Genomic DNA, 25,085 nt, shown 5'->3' with positions numbered 1-25,085 from the left:
ACACTGACACGTGAGTGTGTCGGAGGACACACCAAAGCCCTGCTCACAGGGAGCTCACATTCGGCAGGAAGTCCAACATATAAATGGTCACTGCTGGGCCAGCCTGGACTCCCTGCACAGCCTGGGAGCCTTTCAGAGCTGGGCCTGGGGGCAGTGACTTCCGCCCCCAACCAGCACCTCAGCTCCAGCTTCCCTCGGCCTCGAGGGTCCCTGCCTGGATGTCCTCTCTTCTCCAACTTGCACCAGTGGCCTGGCAGAGAGCCCGCCTGAGCTCACTCTTCCACAGCCCCCTCCTGCTGCCCCCAGGGTCCCTGACTGGTGCCCTGTGGCTGAGGGCGGCACAGTGGTGTCTCTGGGGGCCCTGGAGGACTCTATTCCTTCCCTTTGCTTGGCCGCACTTTTGTGGGGAGCCCTCCAGCTTCTGCATCCTGAGACCATTTATAGAGGAAGCATGTAGGGTATGCCAGGCACCCTCACTGTACGGCCCATTTCACCCTGACTGCTCTGCTCCAAGCCAAAGGGGACCCCACAGGTTTTGAGGCCCTCTCTCACTTTCAGATGGGGAAACCAAGGTCACGATAAGGGCAGAGGGGGCTATGTCACACAGTGGCCGGCCAGGAGGACCCAAGTCTCAGGCCACTGCAGGGTCTGCTCTCTCCACCGCCTACTTCAGCCTCCCCAGCACAGCTCACGCCCAGGCAGGGCCACAGCACCGAGCAGGCTGCCCTGAGGCAGAGCCTGCTCTCTGCCCCCAGTGATGCCAGTAAGGGGGTATTTTCACTCCTAGGGAGGGACCAGGCATGCAGAGCCAGTGGCAGCCAAGAGTCCCACCCATGTGAGCAGACAACAGCTTCCTCTGTGCTGACGTCAGTGTACCCAGTGCACCCTGTGGTGTGTCGAGCACATGTGTGTCACTGCTCGTGTCTGGGGTCACTGCATCTGTCTGAGAAGGTGTGTATATGTCAGCATGTGTAACATAGCCTGTGACTATCATGGCATATGTAACCGACAATGTGTGCCCTGTGGGTGCCCCAAGTCTGGACACTAGGCCCTAACTCTTTGCTTCTTTAAATGGCATAAGTTAAGGTCAGGGAACAGACCAGCCTCAGAAACACCTCATTTCCTGAGGGAGAGGTGGCATGGCCTGCAGCCAGCTCACAGTTGGCCAAAAGCAAGGCATGTCCCAGCAGGGCAGCCCCTCCTGTGTCTGACCTGGATCCAAGAACAGACACATTCCTGGAGGCTCTGACCACTCTCGCAGGGGTGTCTGATGGAGCCCCAGCTAAAGTGCCACAAACCTCTGACCTCCCAGGCTAACCCTTCCTGGTGGAACAGTGCTACACACAAGACCCTTGCACCAGACAAGCTGTCTTGGACATGACAACTCTATCGATCTGGCATTCACGCTGCAGGCCCGTGTGTCTATGTGTGTTTTGTGCACAGGTCTTGGTGGTGTCTTCGATCTTGGCTGCCATGTTCAGTTAGCACACACACTGTCTGTGCATGTTTGTGGCTAGGATGTCAGCATCTGTGCCTCTGCACCTGTCCTGTGCGAGCAGCTTTGGGAGCTGCTGTGCATGTGTGTGGGTGTGAGCACACGTGTGGGCTGCTGTCTGTGTGCTTTGAGAAGGCATGCATGTGTTGGTTGCCGTGGGTGCTGTGTGGGCATGTGTGTGTGCACTGTGCCCACACCTGTGGGGCCCCTGTGATCCGTCCCTGCATGCCTTCCTGTGTCTGGGCAGGTCTCGGCCTGCACGCTCCCAGCCTTTCAGGCACCCGGGCTGAGCACAGGAAAATGGAGGCTGAGGGGGGCAGGCCCGGCCCTGCGACTGTGGCCTCAGGGACACACTGCTTTCCTCTGCATCTCTCTCTTCTTCCAACCCCACCTCTGGGTTTCTCTTCCTGGGGTTTTACCACATCTGGTGCTCAATAAATGATTGGTGAACGAATGGATGAGAAGGGGGCTCCAAGGGTGCGGTCTGGCGAGGAGGTAGGCGGGCACTCCAGGATGGGAGGAACCACCAGCTCTGGGCAGGCCGGGCAGCGCCAGAGGGGCGGTCAAGGCTGGCCGAGCCTGGGCTGGGGGCAGCAGGGTCTGTGGGCCGCCCCCGTGCTCCCCGGGGACGTCTCGGGTCACCGTCTGCACCGCCGGCCGCGCCGCCCCGCGGGTTATTTATGACCCCCTCTCCCTCCCTGGCGGCGGCGGCGGCGGCGGCGGCGGCGGCGGCGGCGGCGGCAGCCGGGGCGGCGGAGGGCCCCGCGCGGGGGGGACCGCGAGCAGCGATGGCGCCGCGGAGGCCGGCGGGCGGCCAGGGGCGGAGCTCCGCCGGCCGGAGGAGGGGCTGCAGCCACCGACCCGACCTGTGTTCTCCACGGGGCCTCCGAGCCTGAGGGCCGAGCAACGGTGATCCCAGCGCCAAAATTCTGTCCCTCTTCCCTCTGGTTCCAGTCTGCGGAGTACAGAGGAACGTGCGGGCTCAGGTGCCAGACCTGGACAGGCGGGAGGAAGTGAGCAGATGCTCCTGCGAAGAGTATAATGTCCAGGGGTGAGGATGCCTAGTCCCGTCAGCGTGGGAATGTCACTCTGAGCCCCGTGGGCAAAGGGCTCTATTTCCCAAGAACAGGGGGCAACATGTGTGTGGGGGGTGAACTGCCCTGGTCAGCCAAGACCCCGACAGCCCCTGGAGGGAGGTGTCCTTGGAGTCAGGGAGTGGCCCCAGAAGGAGAGAGCGTCCTGCAGAGAGCTCTGGGCCCAGTCACGGTCTTTTCAGGAGGGAATCCTGGTCCTCCAAAGAGGGCTGGAGCCAGATGGTGGCGTGGAGGTTAGGCTGGGTGAGCTAGGTCAGCCCCCACACCTTGCCAGCTGGACCCCTCCCCTGAAAGCCAGAGTTGGGGCCCCCCATGGCACTCCTTAACCATTGTGGGCCAGTGTGTGATGAAAGAGGCCAGGGGTGAGTGAGGGGTGGTCCAGCAGAAGGGACGGGAGGCCCCCCTCCTCAGGCTCAGGACAGAGGAGAGGCCTGGCCTGACAGCTGCCTGGTATCTTCTCACATCTAGAGATGTGCTTTGCCAACCTCCCCTCCCCAAACCGCAGTGTGAAGGTCAGGGGTTAGGAGGCCTAAGGCTCAACAGACAGGTGCAGGCAAACATTAGAAGAGATGGGTGGAGGCTGTCTTTTGGCAGCAGGGTCAGGGCTGTGGCCAAGCAGTGGGCACACAGGCCCACTTGGCCTCCAGCTGAGCCCTGATGGCCTCTCCACACTGAGCTATGACCACAGATTAACAAGAAGGCTCCTCCACGGGCCTTGGCTCTCAGGCGAGGACAGCCTCCTGCATCCATTTGACATGGAGGCATCGCACCTGAGAGCAAGACACAGGCTACAGAGGCTGGGTGTGGGGGGAGCTCCCTAGCTCTCACTCCTGGGGTCAGGTATGTGCAGGTGTCCAGGTTACAGAGAGGGCAATGGGGCCAAGGGTGGTGAAGTAAGGAGGGGGTCACTCACAGTCACACCCATCTTCCCACCTGCCCCTTAAACTCCCACAGACAGAGATACAAGGAGTAAAGGAGCAGAGGGTCCCAGACACATGCCTGGTCTGAGCCCAGACCTCACTCCCCAGGTTGGTCTTGGGGCTGGCTGGTACCTTAGCTGAGGATGAGGTGGGCAGCACGCATTAGCACACGAAAGCAGCGTGGTCTCCGGCAGTCGGCCACATGCCCAGGTGGTGCTGGCGTCTGGTAGGAGGGGCTGAAGGGGATTGTTCCCTCACTCCCAGCCCCTCCCTTGCAGAAGGTGCGAGCACTCCTATGACCCAGCTCAGCAGCCCCCCCCCCACCCAAGCCTGGTCAGGAAGATGCCCACATGGGTGCCCTACCAGGTGCATCTCAGAGGGGCACGGGCAGGGGTCTGGGAGCTGGCTTGGGATCAGAGGCTACTCTCTAGCTTGTCCAAAATGGCACACCAGAGAAATACAAGGTCTCGCCAGCTACTATCAAAACCACCGAGGTTCTCAGTGTCTCTTCCTAGTTATCCCACTGCGAGGCCACCATGCTGACCTGCAGGGAGGTGTGGGTTGATCCCAGGGGACAGCTGCCCTCATACCAGGCCTAGAGCAAGGCTGACCTCTCCCCCGAAGGCACGGAGGTGGACGTGGATGCGTAGGTCCCTCGTCCCCAGACTTGCACGTGGCAAGGAGCAGCAACGTGCTCCGCTGCACGGCCCCCTATTCAGCTGCCCCTCCCCCCCCATGTCCCCCACCCCTAACCCGGATTGGATCTAGCCCACTTTCTCGCCCCACCCTATGGCTCAGATACTGTCTGCCGTGGAGGCAGACAGCCTGGATTTGAAACGTCAGTACAGTTACTTGGCCTCTTTGTATCTCACCTTCCTCATCTGTAAAATGGGGATAATAAAGGAAAACTCGTGTTGGGATCATCAGGTGAACTAAGGTGTGTGAAGTGTATGGTGAGGGGGCAATGGTTGATGGAACTGTTATCGTTGTTATTCACACACCACGAACCCTCCCCAACACCTTTGCCGAGGCCACACAGCGCACACCCTGTAGAGCAGAGGAGACCACCCATGCCCTCCCCACTGATGCCCACCACCTACCCAGAGCTGCCGGCTCACACACACCCCCGCCAGGCAAGCGGCGATTCCGATCCCGGATCCGCTCCTTCGCAAGGAGCCAGAGTCCAGGACTCCGGCTGGGGCGCCCAAACAGTGACTCCCTCAGCACCTGGCGCGGTCCATGCGCGCCGCCTCTCGCTGGCATCCGTCCCCCGCACCACCCCCATCCCCCCCCACACACACCAGTCTCCTTTCCTCCTGTTCTCTCCCACTCGGGAATAGGGCAGAGGGTGCAGCCGGGGCCCGTCGGGTCCCCCCCGTGAGCCCAGTCGGCCGTCACGCACCCCCTGCCGGAGCCCGTGCCGCCCGCCCGCCGCGCCGGGGCCGTTTAAATGGGCCAAGTTGTGGCGGCGGCGGCGGCGGCGGCGGCGGCGGCGGCGCGAGTCTCCCAAGTCCCCGCCAGGCGGGCGCGCGCTGGAGTACGCGGGTGCGCGGCTGGGACGGCGGGGCGGGGGCCTGGGACCCTCCGGCGGGGCGGGGCACGCGGCCGGAGGCTCCACACCTCCTCACTGCCCGGCTCGGCCCGGCGGGCGCAGCAGCAAACCGGGCGCGGGGCCGCCCCGGGGGGCGCGGGCGCAGGTGGCCCAGCGCCCTGTGGAGCCCCAGGGTCCTGGAGCTGCGGCGCTGGGCAGGTCGATCGGGGATCGATACAGCTCCGGCAGCACCATGTCTCAGGCAGCAGAGGCCCCGCCAGCCAGCCGGGCAGCGGTCCGAGGTGGCCCGGCTGGGGCGCAGTAGCGGCGAGGACGGGTGCGCGGCCAGGAGCCCCCCAGGCCCCCGCCCTCGAGACCCAACTCCAGCCCGGGCCGGAACTAGTTGGGCCGGCTGCGGAGAGCCAGGCTGCAGGACCACCCGCCCACCATGCCGGCGGTCAAGAAGGAGCTACCCGGCCGCGAAGACCTCGCCCTGGCTCTGGCCACCTTCCACCCGACCCTGGCCGCGCTGCCACTGCCGCCGCTGCCCGGCTACCTGGCGCCACTGCCCGCCGCGGCCGCCCTGCCCCCGGCTGCCTCGCTACCAGCCGCGACCGCGGGCTACGAGGCGCTCTTGCCCCCGCCTCTCCGCGCCCCGCGCGCCTACCTGAGCCTGCACGAGGCCGCCCCGCACCTTCACCTGCCCAGAGACCCTCTGGCCCTCGAGCGCTTCTCGGCCACTGCGGCCGCGGCACCGGATTTCCAGCCGCTGCTGGACAACGGCGAGCCGTGCATCGAGGTGGAGTGCGGCGCCAACCGCGCGCTGCTCTACGTGCGCAAACTCTGCCAGGGCAGCAAGGGTCCGTCCATCCGCCACCGCGGCGAGTGGCTCACACCCAACGAGTTCCAGTTCGTCAGCGGCCGCGAGACGGCCAAGGACTGGAAGCGCAGCATCCGCCACAAAGGTGCGGCCGCCGTGGGGGCGCGGGCCTCTCCGGTCCCTCCCCTCTGCTCCCCGAGGACCCGTGGGTCCGGACCCCCCTCGTCCTGACACCTGGGAGACTCCATCTCTGCCTAGAGAGGGCGCTGCGACTCCGGGGCCACCGCAGAGACGCCCCCTTCCCCCAAGCACGGTCGCCTTGGTGGACCCAGGCAGAGCGCCCTCGGCCTCCGCGGTCCCCGCAGCGCTGGCCGCACGAGCCGGCGGCTCCTTCCGTCCGGAAGGTCTTTGCGGGATTCCTGGGCCTGAGGCTCACGGGGAAGTTTACGGGAACTCGGGAGAGCGGGCGGGAGGCCGACTGGGCGGGGTACTCCCCTGCGGGGTCGAGGAGCCACCGGTTCTGGCGGGAGTGGAGGGGCACACGTGAGGCGGCCGGGTGCGGACGCGCGCTGGTAAAGCGAAAGGCAAGGTGCAGGGGTGGCGCAGGCAGGTGGGGGGCGCGGGGGCGCGCGTCGGGGCGGGAGCGCGCGCGGAGCCGAGCGGCGGCGGGGCTGGGAGCAGCCGCTTGGGCTCCCGCAGGAGTCTGGCTCCGAGGGCGCGACGTGCGGGCGCCAGAGCGGGCATGCGGTGGGGGAGGCGGGGTGAGCGCCAGGCCGGGGGTAGGGGGTGGTTAGAAAGTTAGGGGCCCGGTCACGCTCGTCGACTTTGGGGCTCACGGCTCCACGAGGTCAAGCGCAGTCCCGGGTCCCGACCGCGCCGCTCACCTGCGCCGGGCCCGACCCTCCTCCGCCCGGCTCCGGGTTCCGGAGGACCGGCTTGGAGAGCGTGGAGCGCGGGAGGAGTGGCGCAGGGGGAGGGGAGAAGGCCGCCCTCCGTCAAGGGGGGGCGCTCACCGGATCTTGAGTTTCTGAGCTCTGCAGATCCCCGCGGCGTCCGCGAGGGTAGGGTGAGCCGCGAGGCCTGGCGGAGGGTTCGGAAGTTGGACGGAGGCGGGTGTTCATAGTCGTGGTAGGAGGGAACCTGGCCTTGACCCTGACAGCGCCCCGGAAGCGTGCCCGCGTGCCCGGCCCCACCTGTGCCCGCCCCGCTGCCTCACTGGTCCTGCCTCGGCTCTCCTCGCAGGGAAAAGTCTGAAGACGCTTATGTCCAAGGGGATCCTGCAGGTGCATCCTCCGATCTGCGACTGTCCAGGCTGTCGAATATCCTCCCCGGTGGTGAGATGCGGGAGAAAAGTTGGGGCTTCGGGGTCTTGTTTCTCCGCCGCGGAGCTTGTGCCTGTATTTTCTAGGATCAGTCCTAACTTCAACCCTGCCGATGGGCAGGAGGGAGCCCCCAGGGACTAAGAGAGGAGATGACTTTGGGTGGGAATCCCGGGGCACCAGAGCCCTCACCCCCTTGATGCAGGGCAGGGTCCTGCCTATCCTGGAACCTCTCCTTGGGAGTCTGGGAGCTGCTTCTCCTGAGGTCCTGGGGACAGCCCACGGTGTGAAGGATTCCTCCCTGGACAGTGTCACCTGACTGGGGCTTGGGGACTTTGCCTTGTCACAGGTCGGGAGGGGGTCACCATGTCAGCTGGCCCAGCCTGGGAGAGGGGCCAGTCCTAAGGGAATGCTTGTTCTGGGATGTGACAGTGTGACAGTGTCGGCTGGCCTGGATGTACATTCTGGGGTGGCCACAGGCTTGGATGTGAGTGACGTGCATCTCTGGGTGCCCAGGGCTGGAGCCCTACAGGGCAAGGTCCTAGATGTCCAGGAGTGTCCGGGGATACAACCCAGCTTGGGGCACAGGAGGTGCAGTGTGGGCCTTGGGTGTCAAGAGAACTGCAGCTGGGAGCTGGTGTGGGGCCTCCAACCCAGTGTAGACGTCTCTTGACCCCTCATTAGCCTAGGGGAGCAAGAGAGACGGGGCCTGTGCCTGCCCCTGAAGCACTGCCTTCCCCATCGCATGCCCTCCAGGCAGCAGTGGTTGGAGGGCGAACCTGAAAAGGAAATTTCTCCTTGAGGGGGACAGTTCGAGCCCCTGGGGGAGAGCCCATTAGGGCCATGGCTCCTGGCACCACTCGGTAGCCCCGCTGCCAGGAAGGCCTGAGAGGACCCTGCAGGCCGCCCTCAGCTTGTATACTTTGGACTGGCGGTAGGGTGGGGGAGGGGATGTCCTGGATTCCTCGTGGGCCCTGGGGGTGGGCAAGCTAGGAAGCCACACGCAGTCCTGTAAAGACACACAAGTTGGGCAGGGGAAGAGGACGCAGCTGAACCTCCCCACGTGCCCACCCCACACACTGTCTGGCATGAGCTCGCCATACTCACAGGCATGCCCGCCCACAGAGCCCCCCAGACAGAGCATGTACACAGGCAGCCCACCTTTGCCCGCTGCCACCATACCTGCCTGGGGCAGGAGGCTGAGCTCTCGCTCCCCTTCTCAAGCAGCTGGTGCCCAAGAGGACACCCTCCAGGCTGGTCTGGGTTTTCTGCCCGGGTGAGAGGAGCCCTGCCTCTCCCATCATCCCCTTTTGAAGGTCTCCCGTAGGAGGGGGGTGGGCAGGTGGCCTGAGCACAGCATCAGCCCCCTCTAGGACATTGCTTGCAGGGCTGCCTGCCTGTCAGGGGCTCCCAGGTCCCTGCCCTGCATGAGGGATGGCTCAGACCTGGGCCTGCCTCTTCTGAGCCCGGTCCCTCCCAGGCCCATCCCTGCACCCCTCCCTTAGGAAGGAAGGAGTCTCATGGACCCCCTTGTCTTTCCAGGCCCCACCTTTTCCACAGAGAGACTGTTTTCCCCTACTCCCCGTGGCCAGGTCCACAGGTATGTGCACACTGCACGGTCACAGAATATGGGTGTGCACACGGCGCAGGGCTCACGCAGCCGGCCTCCACACACCCACCCTCGCTGTCTGAGGAGCCAGTGCGTGGCTGGGGCAGGGGCTTAGCACCCAGTTCTTAAATCTCTGTGCTGAGCAGGGGTGAGCACTGAGGTCTCTGGTGTGTGTGGGGGAGGCATGTGAGTTCCCTGTCCTTGGCCAGGGTCAGCAGGGCTGCCCATCCTGGCCCCCCACCCTGGGGCCATCCCAGGCCACCCTAGCTGGTCTGGCCGCACCCCACGTGGCAGCCTTACTGCTCTGTTTCCCTCTCCCTTGTCCCACAGATGAGAAGCAGAGAGAAATGCATTTACTTTTTTCTTAAGAGAACAGCTTAATTAAAGCGGAAAGGCAGGAGAGGAGGTCCTTTTGCTTGGGCTACAGCAGGCTAGAGAAGGGCAGAGCCGAGGGGCCTTTGCAGCTGAGCACACTCCTGACAGGTCAGGGCTGTTGGGAACCCTCCCCCCAGAGCCTGGCCTGAAGAGGCTCGGGGCCCAGATGGGCAGTCACCCCCTCCCCCCCGCCACCCCGCCTCGCCCGAGCTCTGCTGTCGCTGGTGTAGCACCGAGCCAAGGCCAGGCCCCCTCGTCTTGCAGGCCTACCTCGGCTCCTTCCCCCCCACGCCACCCGTCCCCAGCACTGCCCAGTCCATCTTGCTGAGTGTGTGCTGCAGAGCCGACCATGGGGGGGCCTCCTGGGTGGATGTGTGAGGGCAGGTGTGGCAGAGACTGGCTCCCAGAGCCTGTCAGGGGCACTGCCCAAATCTGGGGCTGGGACGGGTCGTGTGGAGGTGAGGGTGGTCTGGGTCTGAAGAGAACCTTTCCTCTGGAGGGTAGCACTGTGGTGGCTGCACACCGCGGCCCTTCAGATCCAGGGCGACGCTGTGCGGGGAGGGGCGAGAGCCCCCTGGACACCTTCTTCCCCAAGCTCCTGCGTGTGTCCTGCGTGTGGCGGGGACACGTTGTCCTAGCAACAGGAGGGTGGGGTCCTAGGAGGCCTCGGTCACTGAAAAGATGAAAGAGAATTAGGTAAGCCCCAGGCCCCTGCCACCTCCCTGAACCAGTCACCTGTTATTAAATAAGAAAGAGCCCCCTGCCCACCAGACAATAGGAACTTTTTTTCCCTAGGGTGGCAGCGCCTGCAGGCACTGGCAGGTACCATACCGTGCGGGCCCGAGCACGAGCCACCGGCTGTGCGTGGGCTCTGAGCGCCTCTGTGGGGGCCCTGCGCGTGTGCCCCTGCTCCCCACTCACGTGGCGGTCGCAGGGCCGGGACAGGTGCGCCTCGTTGAAAAACTCCGAATCTTTTAGTTCCTAACCCAGGGGGCAGAGCCCCCCCCAGGGCCCGTGGGACAAAGGGTCTCAGCTGCCAGGTGACCTGTGAACCAAAGACCTGCAATTTGCCAGGGGTCAGCTTCAGCTCCCCCTGAGCTGGGCTCCATTTGGCACTAATCAGAAGGTGGGCTTGGCATGGGTGGGGGGTTCACGCAGAGTGTGAGGGGGGTTGCCAGGCAGACATGCAGGCAGAGGTAACTGCACGTTGAACGGTGACAGGACCCACAGCGTCCCGCGGGTACTCGCGGCCCCTCTGCGCTCCCTGGAGCTGGGAAAGCCGCGCTGGTCTCCAGCAGGCGAGTGCCTGTGGAGGGGCCTGGGCCGAGTGTGGAGCCCCGACAAGGCACTGCCACACCCCAGCCCCCCAGGGTGGAGTGGAAGGCAGTCTCTTCAGGGGTTCCTGGTGGAGGCCTTGCCCCCCTGCTCTTGTCTTGGCCTCTGGCCGGTTGTGACGGTCCTGGAGGCTGGAGGCCCCTCTGCTGTAGGCACCCAGGAAGCTGAGCGACCCGGTTTGTCCTAACCTTCCTCTCCCCACTCCCTGTCCAGAACCGGGGGCGGCTGGCAGACAAGAGGACAGTTGCCTTGCCCCCTGCCCGTGTCCTGAAGAAGGAGCTGACCCCCAGCTTCTCAGCCAGTAGTGACAGTGACAGGAGTGGCCCGGCCTGTGGGCAGCGGCTGGGCTTGAAGCAGGAGGACGACCCGCATGTCCGTATCATGAAAAGAAGGTGCTTCAAGGGCCAGGGTGGGAGGGCACGCGGGCTCTGGCAGGTGGCAGAACTGGGGTCTCCAGGCAGCGGAAGGCCACATCAGGCTTCGGGTGGGGGGCCTTTGCCCTGGGGATAGGGCCCCAGTTTAGCTTGCTGTGTCTCCGTGGACGCTGATAGCTGCCACGGCTGAAACAGAACCTGGACCCCCGGGGACATGCCACAGGATGGCTGCGAGCCCACCTTGCCCCCGCCTGGGGGCCGAGTGTCGGGCCAGGACTCGGTGGCATCGCCGGGGAGCAGGCATCACCAGCGGTCACGGCCAGAGCAGGCCACGGAGGGTAGTTGGCCGGGAGGCCCGGAGCCACTGGGTGTGAGGAAGGAAGGCATCTCTAGGAGGAGGGTCTGGCGGCACCGCAGCCAGGCGGGGAAAGGGGAGCTGGGCGGGCCCCACGCTCGCTCTCACCAGAGGTGCCACTCCCCCCGGCTCCTACTGTCCCTCCCAGGCTTGAGGCTACCCTTCCTGACCTCCCACCTTCTCCCCTCCTGACAGAGGCCCCTCCCTCTGTCCACTCACCCCTTTTTCCATCCTTCCATCCATCTGTAGGTCCATCATCTGTCTGTCCGGCGTGTCTTGTGCATCCCCAGAATTTTAGGCCCTTTCTCTTCCTGCTTGGTCTGTTTTTTTTTTTTTTTGAGGTACACGGGCCTCTCACTGTTGTGGCCTCTCCCGCTGCGGAGCACAGGCTCTGGACGCGCAGGCTCAGCAGCCATGGCTCACGGGCCCAGCCGCTCCGCGGCATGTGGGATCCTCCCAGACGGGGGCACGAACCCGTGTTCCCTGCATCGGCAGGCGGACTCTCAACCACCGCGCCACCAGGGAAGCCCCTTGCTTGGTCTTTTAACATGTTCCAGTTTCTCCTACCCTAACCCTAACCGTCCGGGCCACCCGAGACACACACCCCCTGCCGCCCCCACTCCTACCCGTGCTAAGGTGAAGCACCACGTGGGCCTCCCACTGCCCTCCATCAGCCCGAGGGCCTTTTCAGGGGTGCTGCTGGGATGAGAGCGTGGGCACAGGGCAGAGCTGCTTCCTTTCTTGCCCTCGCCTGCCTCCGCTGTGTGATGGTCGCTTTCAGGAGGCAGGTTGGCAGCAGCCGGGACCCAGGGGCCACCACTGGAGCCGACAGTGGCCATGGGGCTCATTCCCTGCCCGGAGCAGCTCTAGCAACTAGGAAGTTGGGTTCAGTCACACAAGTGACACGTGCAGAGGAAGCCACAGCCCCACCCCCAGCACAGCGTGGGGGCTGCTCTGGTTCCACTGCAACAAGAAGCAGAGACTCGGGCTCTCAATTCTGCCCTTCCCGATTCCTCTGTCTGGTGAGGCCAGGAGCTGGCTTCTGCCCCGTGAGCCTGTCCTGGCAGCAGCCGCCGGCCTGTTGAGGGTGCTCTGAGCCAGCCCAGTTCCCTTGAGGCTGGCGCTCCAGGGCAGACACAGGGTGTGCCCCACACACACACACACACACACACACACACGTCCTGCTGTCCCCGTGCCGAGTCCTGGAGGCCACACTGACCCTCTGCTTCTCTCTTTGCAGAGTCCACACCCACTGGGATGTGAACATCTCCTTCCGAGAGACGTCCTGCAGGTAGGGCCAGGCTGGGGCCAGGCTGCCCCCACATGCTGTGCATGCGCAGGACAGAGCCTTCTTGCTCCACGTCCCCTGGGTCTGCTTCTAAGTCTCTCCAGCTTCCCTCCCCTCCTCCTCTCCTTAGTCTGTCGTCTGTCCGTTGACTTGTGCCTAGGCTGTGACAGCAGCACGGCCGTGGGTGCTGGACTGCCCAACCCTGAAGCCAAAGTGCGCTCCCCCTCGCACATTGAAACCCATCTGCCCAGAGCTAAGGCCATGACCAGCCCCTCCCACCCTCCCAGAGAACCACTGGGATGTGAGAATGGTGATGTGTGAGTGGGGTCTTGAAGGATGCATAGGAGTTCACTAGGGAAAGGGGATGTCTGCAAAGACATGGAGGAGGGAGGGAAGGGGATGTGAGAAGGGAGGAGGGGAAGCTGGTAGGCCTGGCTCAACTGGATGCTAAAGGGCCTTAGATGCTGGGACTGTTGGCATTGTCCTTCAGGCAGTGGGGAGCCACTGAAAGTTCTTGAGCAGGGGAGTAACCAGTGTATGTTTTGACAAGGTCCTGCTGGAGGCCCCGCCCAGCAGGTTGGGGGTTTGCTCCAGTCCATGGTGATCCAGGCATGGTGGAAGCAGAGAGGCTGAGGGGGCTGCCAATCCAAGATGTAGTAAGGAGATAAAAATGAGGGAACCTGATGAGGAGGCTGGGGCGTGTTGGGGAGACCCAAGTCCCCCGTTTCAGAAGGGCAGGGGTGGATAGTCTGTGGGCAGAGCCCAGGCTGTGGTGCCTGTGATGTCTGCTCAGTGGGGTCAAGTCTTGGCCCAGCGCTTCCAGGGAAGGCCCAGGAAGGGCCCAACCGAGCAGGCAGTGGGCGTCCAGCACTGAGTGGCCCCACTTGCTGCCTGGCTTTGTGCCAGATGTGTTATTATTTATTTATTTATTTATTTATTTTTGCGTTGGGTCTTCGTTGCTGCGCGCAGGCTTTCTCTAGTTGTGGCGAGCGGGGACTACTCTTTGTTGCGGTGCATGGGTTTCTCATTGCGGTGGCTTCTTGTTGCAGAGCACGGGCTCTAGGCACGCGGGCTTCAGTAGTTGTGGCTCGCGGGCTCTAGAGCGCAGGCTCAGTAATTGTGGTGCACGGGCTCAGTTGCTCCGCGGCATGTGGAATCTTCCCGGACCAGGGCTCGAACCCGTGTCTCCTGCGTTGGCAGGCGGATTCTTAACCACTGTGCCACCAGGGAAGTCCCGGATGTGTTATTATTTACATTTCTGAGAATGTCTGGGTCCTGGAGCCAAATTACAATGAAAACATCTTTAAACTTATCTCCACCTCATTTTGAAGTTGCCCACTCAACTGATCATTTTTATGAACCGTCATGAACATTGACGACGTTTTATGAGCCTTTTACTTGGGAAGCTACATGATAAGTTTGTCAGCGAAGCCTGTAGGGAAATCCCAGGCTGCTCCTCCGCTGCCTGTAGCCCCCTGCTCACCCCACCTGGCCATGGGATGTGGGAGAGGGCCCAGGTGTCCAGACGCAGGGAGCCCCTAGCAAGAGGCCAGGCCCCAGTGTGAGGGTGCTCCTTCGGCCTGGCACAGGCGCTCAGAGCAGCAGGGCTGATTTTCTGGACTTTGCCAGAGGGGAGACTGAGGGGCTCAGCTAAGAGGACTTACAGCCCATCGGCCCCCCCGCCAGTCCCCCACTGCACACCCCGGCGTCTGGCCAGGGAGGGCTGGCAAGCACACGGCCCAGCAGCCTCACACTGCCCCCACCCCGGCTCTGTCTTTGTCTCCTCCTGGCTCCTTTTGGCCCTGTCCATGTGTCTTTCTGTCTCTAGTCTGCTGTCTGTACTTCAGGCTCTGTCCATCTGTTTGTCTGCTGTTGCCATCCTTTCTGTCGGTCCAGTAGCGCCTGTCCATGTCTGTCTGTCCACCTCCGTCTGTCTGGTCATCTGACTTCATCCATCGATCTTCATCTGTCTGTCTGTCCATCGGTTCCATCCGTCGGTCCATTCGTCCCCGTCCCTCTGTCTGCGTGACTGCAGTGAACCACCTGCCTGGTTGGAGCTCCCCATTAGGCCCCCTGCATCCTGGACAGCAGGCAGGAGATGTGGCCCCTGCCCTCCCGAGGCCCCTGAGCTGGCCCGGAGGTGGACAAGGGCTGGACAGCACAGCAGGCACTGGAGGAACCCGAGGGCCCCTCACGGGGAGACGGGATCTGAGGGTTCACACGTGTTCAGGCTGGCGTGTACAAAATTTGTTCACGGTTCTTTATATAAAGCCTGGCGTGAATGACACCAGGCTTTATGTAAAGTGAACGACGGAGTGACCACACAGGTTTCCTGGGGCCCATGGGGCAGACCCCCAAGGCAGGGAGCAGGGGTTTGGTGGGTGGACTGTGGCCTGTTTCCCACTAGGCTTCACCTCCCTGGGGCTGCAGCACCTCCCGTGCCTGAATGACCAACGAGTGAAAGCACTGTTGGCCACGGTGGTGGTGAGGGGGGCAGACCCAGTCCCTGCGTGGGGCTCTCGACTGAGGATTCATGGGGAGCAAACTGATGGGGCCTGACCCTACTCCTCAGTCTCTGGGGAGTTGGTCCCCCTCCTGCAGGAGTCCTAGGGACACCAGAAGGGGGTCCCCTCAAGGGAGAGCTCCGTGGCAGCAGCAGCCTCGCCACTAGGCACCCACCGCCCCTCCCTGGTGCTGAGGACAGCACTTCTCTCTTCCACCCCCCCCACCCCGCCCCGCCCCCGCATTGATGAGGATGATAGAGGGGGTGAGGATTGCTGCCAATTAATCCCATAAAGTACTTATTCCCACCCCACCTGCCCTCTTGTTTGCACGGCGGCGGGGGCCTTCTCGCCTCCAGGGAAAGGGGGTTGGGGGTGGGAGAGAGCCTGCATCAGGGTCTCCCAGAGGCTCTAGAGCCCAGCCCTGGAGGCTTCGGAGCTGAAACTGATCTGCTTAGGGGCCAGCTCTGGATTAGCGCGCTCCAGCCACCCAGGCTGGGGGGAGGGGTGCTGGGGGCTATTTAATGAGGTTTAGGGTTGGTTCCCAGGTCACTCAGTGGAGGCCCCCCTTGCAGTGGCCCAGACAGGAGGCTGCTCCGTTACAGGTGGGCTGGGGAGCGAGGGTGCTGGGGAGGGAGCGCTGGCGAGTCACAGGGTGGGCTGGGGAGCGAGGGTGCTGGGGAGGGAGCGCTGGGGTGTCACAGGGCGGGCTGGGGTCCGTCCCTGCTCCTCTTCTGTCGTATCCCAACTTCCTGCCACTCCTGGCTGCATCTGCAAGGTGGCGAGTGGCCCTTCCCTGTGCTAAAGGAGATGCTCTCAGAGCCCCAAGAGCAAACGGGTTGGGGGACCATTCCCTCCCTCTTTTCTCTGGGGTTCTGTGATACAGGCATTGAGCTGATTTGACAGTAAGAGAAATGAGGGAACAAAGTTAAATTTGTGTTCATCCCAGGGTTCTTGGCGGGGAACCCTGGAGAGAACAGAGTGTCCTGAGCACGGGCACACCGGGGACCGCGGTGCGCGTCTGTCTGTGTGTGTCTGCAGGCCTTGGTGAGTGTGCGTGCGCCCCTGTGTGTCCCTGGACACGCGCACACCTCATTGGCTGCAGACTTTGCTCTCAACCTCGGTTTCCTTATTTGAAGAAATCGAGAGTCCATGGGTGACTGCAAGTTTAGCACGTGCACAGGAATGAGTGCTGGGCCCCTCTGGCAGCCTACACCCCAGGAGCAGGCCCCCCGAGGCAGGAGGCAGGGACACCGTGGCCGGTCTCTCTGGAGAGAGCACTGCAGGACAGGGCCAGCCCTGCACTCCAGACAGACCCTCCCTGGGAGCAGCAGTGGGGTCTGAGGGCAAGGCCTCCACGTCCAGCCGACACTCGGCAGGAGCTGGTGGGCCCAGGTGGCGCCTGCGTGGGTCAGGGTGAGAGCCCACACCCACCAGGGAATGGAGATGCTCACAGCGCTCACACGCGAGCTCAGTCAGGAGCCCCACCGGGTCTCACCTTCCCCATCTGCTTCGCTGCAGCCAGGACAGCGACCTCCCCACCCTCATATCCAGCCTGCGTCGCAGCCGCCACCTCGTTATGCCCGAGCATCAGAGCCGCTGTGAATTCCAGAGAGGCAGCGTGGAGGTCGGCCTGGGAGCCGCAGGTGAGGGGCCAGGGCAGTGCCGGGGGTGGGGGGGTGGCGGGGGATGAGGACGGGGCTGCCGGAGCCAGGGCAGCTCAGCGAGAGCCTGGCCGCCCCACGGCCCTCCCTGCGTCTCTGCCCGTCGGCTCTGGGTGCCGCCACCGCCCCCAGCAGCCTTGGCGGGCAGCCAGGGAGGCCAGCGGAGGCGGCGGGAGGGGGCGAGGCCGGCTGTCCCCCGGGGCTCTGTGTGATGGTAATTGTGTTAATCCCGGCCAGCCGTGCAGACAGAAGGCGGAGGCGGTGGCTCCACCGTGGCTGCTGCTGCAGGGGGCTTGGAGCGGCGGAGGCCCCAGGGGCAGCGGAAGGCAGGACAGTCAGGGAGTGTAGGCCTCACGGAGGCTCCGAGGTGCACACCTGGGAGTGGCTCCCGGATGGGCAGGGACACGCTCTGCACGCGCGGAGTACCCACCGACCCCACAGAGCGAGGGGCCCCGAGAGGGAAGGGGGCCAAGCCCTGAGAGAAGGGGGACTGGGGCCTGGACCTCTGCAGGGGTGGGGCAGGAGTGTGCTGGCCCAGGAGCTCTGTCCCTGAGGAGGGGCGGCTCTTGGTGACAGCAGGAGCTCAGGGAGGGACAACTTGGGGACCCACGAGGCACCACTGCAGAGACTGTGCGGCATGGCTGAGCTGTGGCTGAAGGTGTGGGGGGGTGCTGAGAGGAGGTGGCAGGGGTCCCTTGCTGCCCTATGGACCAGGGCAAACCCGCGAAGTTCCCAGCAGTGGCTGCAGCTCTCAGGAAGGCTGGGCAGGGGATGGTCCACCGTCCTGGGACACCTGAGTACCCCCATCAGGGCCTCCAGGTGTGCCTGTGCCTAGGTAGGCCTCTGGGGGAGTGCTGCTTCTGGAGCCGTGTTGGGGGCGGAGCAGGCGGCTGATAAAATCGAATTGCCCCATCAATCGGGGGAGCCTCCGGAGCCCCACAGTGGTTGAGATATTCTGAGCCGCCAGGCCCCCTGCTGCCTGCACACGTGGAGTCCTCCCCATGGTGCGTGGCCTGAGTGCACGTGTGCGCCCCGGACCCGGCCAGAGGCCTGGGTATCCACTCACGCCCGTGTGACACGCGTGTGTCAGGGTGCCCTCACTCTTTGTGCTCAGGTGCAAGGCCCGCATATGAGCACTTCGGGGGTCCCACGTGGTCTGCATGAGGCACCACGTGTGTCCAGGTTTCGCCCGAGCCCTGCCCTCCTCTCGGGACTCCACTTCTCAGCGGCTCCCACGTCCTGCGGCCGGCCCCTGGGTGGAGGCCTTCGCCCGCCCTCACCTTCTCAGCCCCAGCAGCACGTGTCAGTCCTGTTCTTACCCGGGCGGGAAGGGTCGGGAGGAGAGGGCTTGGGGCGGCCCTGCAGACCTCTGGCGACCGTGTGTGTGTCTGCTTCTGGCTGCCCCGGGTGTGCCTGTGAGTAGATGTGGCCTCATGAGGGCCTGGTGAGCCCCAGACCCCCACGGCAGGAGCCCCCTGCGGCCATGGGCCTGGTTCTCACTGTGGGTCCCCCCCACAGTCAGGTGCTCCCCAGCACCTCTCCCAGGCAGAGAGGAGCCCCACCCCCAGCATGGAAAATGGGAAACAGATCGCAGGGAGGTGAGAGCCCTGGGTCGTTCTCTGGGTCCAGGAGGCGTGCGTACAGGGTGGGGTTCGGGCAGCAGGTGTGGACCCAGCCCAGACCCACCTTCCCGTCTGGCACAGCTGGACGCTGCAGCCCTGCTGGCCAGAGACCCTTTGGCTTCCCGAGGGGCCTTGTGCAGGTTGAGCACCCCCCCCCACCCATCCTGCTAGGTCACTGAGGTAGGACCCTTCGTCTGGGCGGTCCCTCGTCCCTCCCGGTGCAAGGCCTGGGGCTAGGCCCCTGGGCCCCGGCCAGTGGCAGGAGGTAGCCGAGATCAATAAGTTATTAGCACCATTCTGTCAGCTGTAAAGTGCAGATTGATCTGCACGCACTTCCCCACCTGATAAAAATGACAGATTAAAGGAATAAGGAGAAGGCGGGCCCCTCACCCACCCAGAGCCCCGTGAGGATGGAGAGGGGGCCAGGAGCACGGGGTCTGGACGGGAGGCCAGCACCGTGGTGGGTTAGGGTAGGTAACTGTGGTGGGTCCAGGAGACCGAGCCAATTGCTGAGCTGTTCCACAGAAACCTCCCAGGCCTTGGGCTCGGGAGAGAGCCTGGCGTCTGGGTGCAGGGGCTGGGATGGATGAGTATGGCTTGGATGTGGGACCTGAGAGAGGACTTCAGGATGGGGGTGGGGCTGGGGCGGGGCTTGGGCCACGTGAGCGGCTGTACGCAGTGGGTGAGGCTGCTTGGGGTGCCCTTGGGGGCTTAGCCCAGCCGGGCAGGTGGGCATGTGTGTGACAGGCCAGGCCAGGGTGGTGGCTCGGGCTTTCTGGGGGCAGTGAGGGATGTGGCCTGGGGGCAGGGGCCCAGGAAGAATGGGTGTGGCAGGTGTGCCGGGGTCTGTGGCCTCTAGGAAGAGCTTTGGGTACCCTGGCACGGGACTCTGCACTGCCGGTCCTCACCCGTACCCTAGGAGGAGAGGTTGGTTTCCAGTCAAATCAGGGTGCTGAGGAAGGCTCCTTACCCTGCAGAGGAGACTAGTCTGGCTGGTGCGGGCAGCATGGCACCTGTGGGGTCCCGAGTTGCTACCTGAGGCCGTAGCTGTGGATCTCCCATCGTATCTATGCACACACAGTCCAGAGCCCAGGGTCTGGACCGTCCCAGGCCCTCGCCCTGTCCCAGCCCCACATGAGGGACCCCAGGCTGGGCACGGCTTTAACCTGGCCAGGACCCACAGGCACCCCTGAGGAATGAGGGGTGTGGTTCCAGGCTGAGCTGGAGCTGGGCCGGGACTGAGGCCGGTATTGGGGTGGGCCTGGGCTGTTCCCGCCCTGGCCCCTACGAGCCCTGAGAGGCAGGGCGGGGTTCACTCTGCCCTCTCCCAGGTGACCTGTTGGGCAAGAGGCTGGGTCGCTCCCCCCACATCAGCGGTGACTGCCCTTCGGAGAAGAAAGCCCGAAGCAAGTCCCCTCAAGGTGTGAGCCCGACCCCCGGGGGGTGGAGGCACAGGCACTGGAGAGGAAGGGGGACAGCCCGGACCCTCTGCAGGGCAGGGTCAGCACAGCAGCAGTTTCTAAGAGGGGAGCCCCTTGCCTCTCCCCCTCGGCTGTATCTGAAGGGGAAGACCCCCTCTCCTGTGCTTGCCCAACACAGAGGGTCCATTGCTTCCGGAACTAGGGCCCGGCATGGCCCCCGAGGACCATTACCGCCGGCTGGTGTCCGCCCTGAGTGAGGCCGGCACCTTTGAGGACCCTCAGCGTCTCTACCACCTGGGCCTCCCCGGCCACGGTATGTAGCCCCTCCCCAGCATGAGAGCCCACCACGTGCACCGGACTCTCCCTGTCCCGAGAGGTCTCTGCTCACCCTGCAAAGAGGCCCTGGGGTCTCTGGCTGCTGACACCAAGGCTGGGATTGCATGCAGGTCTTTCGGCCCCTCAAACCTCGAAAACCCTTGTAGGTGGGCAATGAGGCCCACCTCCTCCTCCCCCTGCCCAAGCAGCGCTTGTTTGGGTGGATCTGGGGGAGTCCCCCCACAACAGGTCTCCCACAGACTCTCCCAGCTGGGCCTCGAATGGCCACTGTCACTTCACAGATGAGGAAGCTAAGTCTCGGGAGCCCACGCGAGAGTGGGAGGTGGGGGTTTCCCCAGGCCCAGCGCACGCAGGGCCCCGTGGCCCCTGGTCTGGACGGCTCCGTCTGGCGAGTGCCAGGTCCCTCCTCGGGGAGGCCAAGAGCGGGGCAGCAGTCAGCCCCTGAAAGTCCACTGTGGACGTCCGTCCAGAAGCAGGATGGGCGACGGTTCAGGTTTGGCCGCCCGGCCTTCACCAGTGCTCAGAAGGCGCTCCGGACACAGGCGCCATGCCCATCCCACCCGGCTCCCAGATGGGACGCTTGGAAGCCCCCCTGCCACCGCGAGGGCACAGTCCAGCACCCTGTCCAGCTGCACCCGGGCTTTGCAGACCCCAGTCCGGGGGCTGGGGCCGGGGGCTTGCCTTTTCTGGCTGGAACTGGGTGAGAGGGTGCTGGGAAAACGGGGCCGGATTTCCTCTCCTTACACAGGCACTGTCCCCCAGGGCAGTCAGGCACCGAGAGCCTGAATAATTCACCAAATGTTAATAATTTAAAAATCTTCCTTTTTAATTGCTTTCCCTGCCCTGCCTGGGGCCGGCTCCGCCGGCCTGCGCGGGGAGGGGCGATGGCCGCGGGGAGCGGCGCGGAGTCGGGCTGTCAATCAGGCCCCCGCCCGCCGCCCCCGCCCAGAGCCGACGGTAAATAACCCAGGCCGCGGGCGGGCGGGGGCGCGGGGCCCTGCCGGGATCGGGATCGATGCGGGCGGCCGCGCCGGCTGGGCTCGGCGGCCTGGCACCCGGCCCCGGGCAGGACCCACCTCCGCTTTTCGGGTAATTAATTTATAAACAGGCGGTGGCGGCGGAGCCTGCACAGTGGGGGGGCTACGGGGGGGGACTGTGAGGTCCGGCCCTGAACAGGACAGAGAGCCAGGGGTGGGGAGCAGAGTGCGTAGACCGCACAGTGGGCCCGGGTGTTACCTAGGAGGGGGTTGGAGACCCACCCCAACTCCTGGACAGGTCCCACTGCCCTCACTCTGGGGCCTTTGCACGACCCCTCCCCTCACGGGCTCTGCAGCCTTGCTCTCGGCAGTCTCTACTCTGGTTCCTGCACCACCAGACTCCCCTGCGTGAGACCTTTCCCTCTCTCCATCCCAACCACTTTCTTGTTTCTGACATCCCCATATCCCTTACAAATGCCCACTTGGCCCCCCTCCCAAGACCGGTGGGTGCCACCAGCGGGCCTTGCGCTGGGATGTCTGGTGTCGGCCCTGCCCCATGGCCTTCTGCTCGTCTTTCTGTCCCGGTGACGAACCAGCAGGGTCGGTGGGAGAATGTGCTCCGGGTCTGCGTGTCCTTGGCCAGTGTACTACAGGGTGTGGGGGACATGAGGGCCTGGTGGGGGCTGGCCTCTGGGTCACTGCTGCTGCTGCCCCCTCCTCAGATCTCCTGAGGGTCCGGCAGGAGGTGGCAGCGGCAGCCGCGAGGAGCCCCAGCGGCCTGGAGGTCCACCTGCCCTCATCCACAGCAGGTCAGCGTCGGAAGCAGGGCCTGGCTCAGCACCGAGACGTCACCGCCCCAGCTGGCGCCCCGTCCTTCTCAGAGAGGTATCGGGGTGCCTGCATTTCAGAGAGACCCCTACATTCCCTGTGCTTGTTTCGGCGCTACAGAGCTGCGGTTGGCAGACCTATCACCTGGTTTCTGCATGTGAGGTCCACAGCCCGCACTTCCCCTTCGCCGCTGTACAGCCGCAGGGTCCTGAGTGAACCGGGCACTGTGCTCGGGCCTCGGTTGGTGGCAGCCGGGCAGAGGCCCAGAACACTTCTGGGGTAGAATGTGTGGGGGTGACCATCTCTCTGGGTGGGGTGTGTTTCCACGGAGCAGCTGTGGGGCCCGCTGAATCCAGGTGCCCCTGAGACAGCTGAGGGCTTTGCTCCCCCAACAGGTAGGTGAGGGGGCTTGAGGCAGAGGAGGGGGGGCAGTGCAAGGTCTGGGAACCCCAAAGTCGGAGGAGAGCTGGGGGCGGGGAGAGCCCCCCAGCAGTACCGATTCAGACACCGGAGCCGCTAGCAGCACAGGCGAGGCCTCCGGGGCTTGTAGGGGCCGGAATACCCCAGGAGGGGGCTGGGGCGGAAGGACTTCGGAGGCTCCCCGCCCCTCCCGCCGGGAGGCCGCCCTCGCGCCCGCGCCCGCGAGTTTCTGGCTGCAGCCGCCGCCTCCCGGACCGCGGCTAACTGCGCCGCGTCCGCGCAGGGTCGGCTAGGGGCAGGGGCCGCGGGGGCGGGGGCCCCAGCGCGGTAATTACCGCCACAGTCGCCGCCGCCCGCCGGGCCAGCGCCTCCGCGCCGCCGCCGAGATTAATTGGCGCCGCCAGCGGGGGCGGAGGCGACCCGAGCCGCGGCGGGCGCACATCGACCGCCCGCAGGGCCGGCAATTAGCAGAGGCGGCCGGAGCGGGGGGCCGCGGGGGCGGGGGGCGGCAGTTCCGGGAAGAAGGGGGCGCGCGGGGAGGGGGCCCGAGGCTGCGGCTCGCGCGGCTCACCACCCTGCTGTCCACAGGGAGTTGTCGCAGCCGCCCCCCTTGCTGTCGCCCCAGAATGCCCCCCACATCGCCCTGGGCCCCCACCTCAGGCCCCCCTTTTTGGGGGTGCCCTCGGCACTGTGCCAGACCCCAGGTGAGGAGTAGGCTGGTGCGCGATTCTGTGCCCCGGAGGTTGGGGGGTGGGGTGGGGCTGTTGGTGCGGGGCCAGCCGGGTTCGTCTGTCACAGACCGCGTGTCCATCAGTGCTCCCGGCGAACCCGCCCCTCCCCCTATGGAAGCCAAGGACAGACCAGGGCGGGCTTGGGTGGCCCTGGACCACTCGGCCACCCGGCCTCGTGGTCTGTCCCCTTCCCACCAGGCTACGGCTTCCTGCCCCCTGCCCAGGCGGAGATGCTCGCCCGGCAGCAGGAGCTCCTGCGGAAGCAGAACCTGGCCCGGTAGGTGCTTCACCGGGGGGTGGGGCGGCGGGGCGGGAAGTGTCACTGCCGAGCTGGCTGATACTCTGCGGTCTGTCTCCACGGCCAGGCTGGAGATGTCAGCAGAGCTGCTGCGCCAGAAGGAGCTGGAGAGCGCGCACCGGCCGCAGCTGCTGGCACCCGAGGCCGCCCTGCGCCCACCCGACGGTGCCGAGGAGCTGCAGCGGCGCGGGGCTATGCTGGTGCTGAGACACAGCTCTGCGCCCCTGCTGGCCCTGCCTCCCCAGGGACCCCCGGGCCCCGGTCCCCCCACCCCGCCCCAGGAGCCTGCCCGCCGAGCTCCTCGGAAGGGGGGCCCCAGCCCTGCCTCAGCCCGGCCCAGTGAGCCCAAGGAGACCACAGGGGCTGGGCTCTGGGCACAAGACGGTTCTGAAGATGAGCCCCCCAAGGACTCAGACGGAGAGGACCCCGAGATGGTGGCTGCTGGGGGCCAGGGCCCAACTGGAGGGGCCAGCTCTGAGGGGAAGGGGCTTGCCTCAGGGTCCATGCTGCCCCCTCCACTGCCCCTGGGCTTGCCTTACACGGTCAGCCCCTACTTCCACACAGGTGGGCACCCCCGCCATGCCTTTAGATCCCTCCATGGGGTGGAAGGAGACCGTCCCCCATCCCCCACCCAGGGTCTCAGGGAGGGCGTCCACCGGGAGAAAGATCCCTTTCCGTCATCAGTCCAACATTTCTGAACAATTAGGGCGAGCAAAGGTCAGCAGACAGGGGTGGGAGCATAGGAAAGAGCTGGCCAGAGTCCTAGTAACACTCTACCCCCAACCCAGGCGCCACGGGGGGCCTCTTCATGGATGGGGAGGGTGCCACAGCGCCCGAGGATGTCAGCAAGTGGACAGTGGACGACGTCTGCAGCTTTGTGGGCGGCCTGTCCGGCTGCGGAGAATATGCACCGGTGAGGGGACCCGCCCAGGATGGTCTGAGCACCCCCGCTACCCAGTGCTGCTTCCCACCCCAAGTTTCTCCTCAAAGACTGCGGGGGTGGGGTATGCACCAGTGCCCCCAGTCAGTGCGTGCTGTCAGTGCTTCCGCCTCCAAGGTGGGACACGTGCCTAACACACAGGAGACTTTCATCTGACGCTTCTTCCTGCAACTGCGCCAGCCACTCCTCTTGGCTCCGCTTCCTCTGGAGAGCTTTGAGGCCACCCCAGGACGCACGGCCCTGGCACTCATGCCCTGACACTGTGCCCCCCACCCCCAGGTCTTCAGAGAACAGGGAATTGACGGGGAGACCCTGCCCCTGCTGACAGAGGAACATCTCCTGACCACCATGGGGCTGAAGCTGGGGCCTGCTCTCAAGATCCGGGCCCAGGTGAGCGCCTGCTGGGGGCAGTGGTCTCCAGACAACGGAGGGGCAGCACTGAGGCTCTGCGTGTGGCTGTACGGTGGCAGCCCCGCAGGCCCCATCCAGGCCCGTCTCTCCACAGGTGGCCAAGCGCCTGGGCCGAGTCTTCTACATGGCCAGCTTCCCCGTGGCTCTGCCGCTGCAGCCACCAACACTGCGGGCTCCCGAGAGGGAGCTCAACTCGGGGGAGCAGCCCCTGTCCCCAGCACCGGCCCCCTCGCCCTATGGGGGCGCGCAGCCCCCTGCCAGCCGAGCCTCACCCAAGCAGGAGAACGGAACCATGGCTCTGCTCCCAGGGCCCACGGACCCCTCCCAGCCTCTGTGCTGAGCTGGTGTGAGACCCCCCATCCTTCACTGCCGGCTGCTCCCCGGCAAAGGCCCCCAACCCCACAGCTTATCCTCCTTTCGG

At 64.8% G+C, this 25,085-nt stretch overlaps 1 protein-coding gene across 1 annotated transcript; it reads left to right on the top strand.

Moving 5' to 3' along the window:
• Positions 1-5,488: 5,488 nt before the first annotated feature.
• Positions 5,489-25,073, top strand: SAMD11 (sterile alpha motif domain containing 11; the record flags this gene model as incomplete). Its single annotated transcript, XM_082654310.1, has 14 exons — positions 5,489-6,005; positions 7,103-7,194; positions 10,712-10,890; positions 12,468-12,518; positions 16,538-16,662; positions 19,634-19,723; positions 19,902-20,036; positions 21,759-21,921; positions 22,873-22,988; positions 23,214-23,292; positions 23,381-23,877; positions 24,102-24,226; positions 24,533-24,643; positions 24,759-25,073. The coding sequence occupies 14 exons, from the start codon at positions 5,489-5,491 to the stop codon at positions 25,002-25,004; spliced, it is 2,526 nt and encodes an 841-aa protein (XP_082510436.1). The 3' UTR covers positions 25,005-25,073.
• Between the last annotated feature and the right edge of the window lie 12 nt (positions 25,074-25,085).

The sequence above is a fragment of the Grampus griseus genome (assembly GCF_964374135.1).
Source record: "Grampus griseus genome assembly, chromosome: 1".
NCBI lineage: Eukaryota > Metazoa > Chordata > Mammalia > Artiodactyla > Delphinidae > Grampus > Grampus griseus.
The sequence above is the reverse complement of the archived record's forward strand: the minus strand, read 5'-3'. Positions and strand labels throughout refer to the sequence as shown.